This window comes from Cyprinodon variegatus, unplaced genomic scaffold (genome assembly GCF_000732505.1).
Source record: "Cyprinodon variegatus isolate N-32 unplaced genomic scaffold, C_variegatus-1.0 Scaffold867, whole genome shotgun sequence".
NCBI classification, from domain to species: Eukaryota; Metazoa; Chordata; class Actinopteri; order Cyprinodontiformes; family Cyprinodontidae; genus Cyprinodon; species Cyprinodon variegatus.
This window is the reverse complement of record NW_015151320.1, coordinates 55,909-58,702: the sequence shown is the minus strand read 5'-3', so window position 1 is coordinate 58,702 and position 2,794 is coordinate 55,909. Positions and strand designations below refer to the sequence as shown.

General features: G+C 35.2%; 1 protein-coding gene across 2 annotated transcripts in view; it reads right to left on the bottom strand.

The window, feature by feature from the left end:
* Window positions 1–1,114: 1,114 nt before the first annotated feature.
* LOC107099401 (protein tweety homolog 2-like) overlaps window positions 1,115–2,794 on the bottom strand; it is a 13,334-nt gene continuing 11,654 nt past the window's right edge. For both annotated transcript variants that reach the window (XM_015397497.1, XM_015397498.1), the window contains one exon: window positions 1,115–1,543. In XM_015397497.1, coding sequence (XP_015252983.1) covers window positions 1,463–1,543 — 81 coding nt within the window. In that variant the 3' untranslated portion in view covers window positions 1,115–1,462. The remainder of the gene's footprint in view (window positions 1,544–2,794) is intronic.

Below are 2,794 nucleotides of genomic sequence, written 5' to 3'. Positions count from 1 at the left end.
GGTTTATTTGGCCCGTCTATCACCAACATAGGCCAATCAGCTAACCAGTATTTTCGCCCCTTCCCAAAATTACTTCTATGGAAGGAGTCAGGTTAGCTTGAGTAGCAAAACTAAAATTTTTCCATCTCCAGCAGCACGTAAACTAGCTGCTTCTGCTGCTTGCAGTCTGAACGTAGCATTAGGGTTGTAGAGTGAGACAGGTTAACGTTGCAGCAGGACCATAACTCTAAACAAGCACAAAGAAATGAAGTGGAACGGCAGTAATTCAATAAGGATGGAAGGAAAAATCTATTCCATTAATTATCGCAACGTTTCATCTGATATGATACCAAAATTTTTTATTAGATAATATTGGTATTGATTCCTAATATGGCCGATTGGATCTTAAATGTAAAAAGAACTTAAAGTCAAACATCCATTTCATTGTCTTTAATGTAACTCTGGAACCTCCAGCCACTAGTTGGCAGCAAAGTGCCAAACTGCTCTACTGGCAGCAGCAGAGTAACAAGATCTACTGAGGTTCTCCAGAGCTATATTATTATTATTATTATTATAAAAAGTGATATTTATATTGATTTATATGAGTAAGAGTATTGCCTTTGTTAATGTATAATAATATATCGTATCGTGATACGTATTGTATCGCCAAGTTCTTGTCAATTCAAAAGTACACGCCAGGCTTTAAATGTTTTTATTTGCTAGGAATCTGAAGAACGTGTGTCAGTTTTGCTCCACTTCATGATTATTCCTCACTTTGTGTTGTTTTATTACATAAATACGACGGAGTATCCTACGGAAGAGGATTAGGGCCACTGAAAAAAAAAAGGTAACTGATTTTTAAATTTTATTTCAGTTTAACACAGGAAAAAGGTCAGAATTCTGACTTTTTTCTCAGAATTCTGACTTTTTTTCATAGAATTCTGACATTTTTCTCAGAATTCTGACTTTAAATTCTGAGATTAAAGTCAGAATTCTGACTTTTTTCCCATGTTAAACTGAAATAAAATTAAAAAATCAGTTAACTTTTTTCTTTTTCCTCCAGTGGCCCTAATCCTCTTCCATAGTATCTGCGCCAGGCTAGATTTTCTTTTTCTTCTGTTTCGAGAATAAAGTCGCAACTAGAATAGTCATAAAATTCTCGTAATATTACAACATTATTATCGAAATAAAAGGAAGAAAATCTCTAGCCTGGCCCTAATACTTCCTCGTACATGAAAACCTGATAAAGTATTTTAAAATTCTTTCTTTAAATGTGACACAAGAAAAACGAGAAAAGATCACAGGGTATGACTATTTCTGCAAGGCACCGCAGCGCAGAACAGCACAGAGGTTTGTAGTCTGATTCCACTCGGCCCGACGCTGCAAACGCTGCAGTTCTGGACTGCAGAGATGTTCAGGTTTGTGAGCCATCCGACAGCTGCTTCCTCCTTTCCTGCAGGTTCCCTCCGTCACGCATCGAGCTCTAGGCTTGGAAGTCGCTTCCAAAGTGTCGACTCTGCTCCTCAGTCATGGAGAGGTAAGTTGCTCTCATCGTAGGGGAGTACTTTGGAGGAAAGATGAACACAGACATAAAAAAGATATATTTTTACACATGTGCTGGGAGAAGGGTGAGTAATTAGAGACAATAGAGGGGAAAAGTCCACTGAAAATCCACTTCATTAAACATTAAGGCCTTTGGAGAGACAAGCTGTACACTGCAAAAAGTTAAAAGTCATTTTTGTCTTAAAATAAGTGCATTTTTTTCTTGAATTGAGGAGGAAAGTGAGACATTTTGCCAATGGAACAAGACAGTTTACATTTAAAATAAGAAAAAACTATTCCATTGTCTTATTTTTAAGTGCATATTATATAATTATCTACTTTTAAGGATAAAAATACTCACTCCATGGCAGATCATCTTATTCCACTGTTCAAATTAAGGGTACATTTTTACTCAGATATAGATCGTTTTCATTTTAGAGTAAAGAATTCTTAAATGAGTGTATTTGTCCTTAATTTGAGCAGGTAAATAAGAGGATTTGCCAATGGAATGAGTATATTTACTACGAAAATAAGATAATTAGATAGTATGTACTTGAAATAAGACAAAACAATTGTTTTTTTCTTATTTTCAATATAAATTGTCTTGTTCCATCAGCAAAGTTTCTTTCTTATCTCCTCAATTCAAGAAAAAAATCTCTTATTTTAAGGAAAAAATTACTTAGATTTCAATTTTCTGCAGAGTAGAAGCTTTATGTCCACAGATTCAGCAGAAGATCCGATTTTCAGTGGAATATCTCCTTAAAACTGAATCTATTATAGTTAAAACAACTAAATTGATTTCTGCTAATTTGTTTATGTATAATGTGCATCTCTGCTACTTGAAATGATCAGAGATGCTGTACCTGCACTGAAATAAATGAGCATCGCTGATCATTTTAATTATATCATAAAAGTTTCTTTATTTCAGTAAATTCAAAAAGTAAAACTCATGTTTATAATGATGAGGTGCTGCTTTAAGCTATAAATCTAAATCATATTGATGAAGAATTGAGCTGAAGGATGATTTGGCATTTAGGAAAGTCTGTTTAGGTGCAGGGAGAAGACATGGAGGGAAAAAAAAGAACTTTTGCGAGATCCCGCAAAAGTTTATTTTTTTTGCGAGATCTTGCAAAAGTACGGAGCCCCTCTGATGACATGGTCAAAAAAATGTTTTTACTGTGGCCACGAAGTAGTATTTCGTGCGCACGATAAACTTATTGCGTGGCCACGAAGTAGTATTTCGTGCGCACGATAAACTTATTGCGTGGCCACG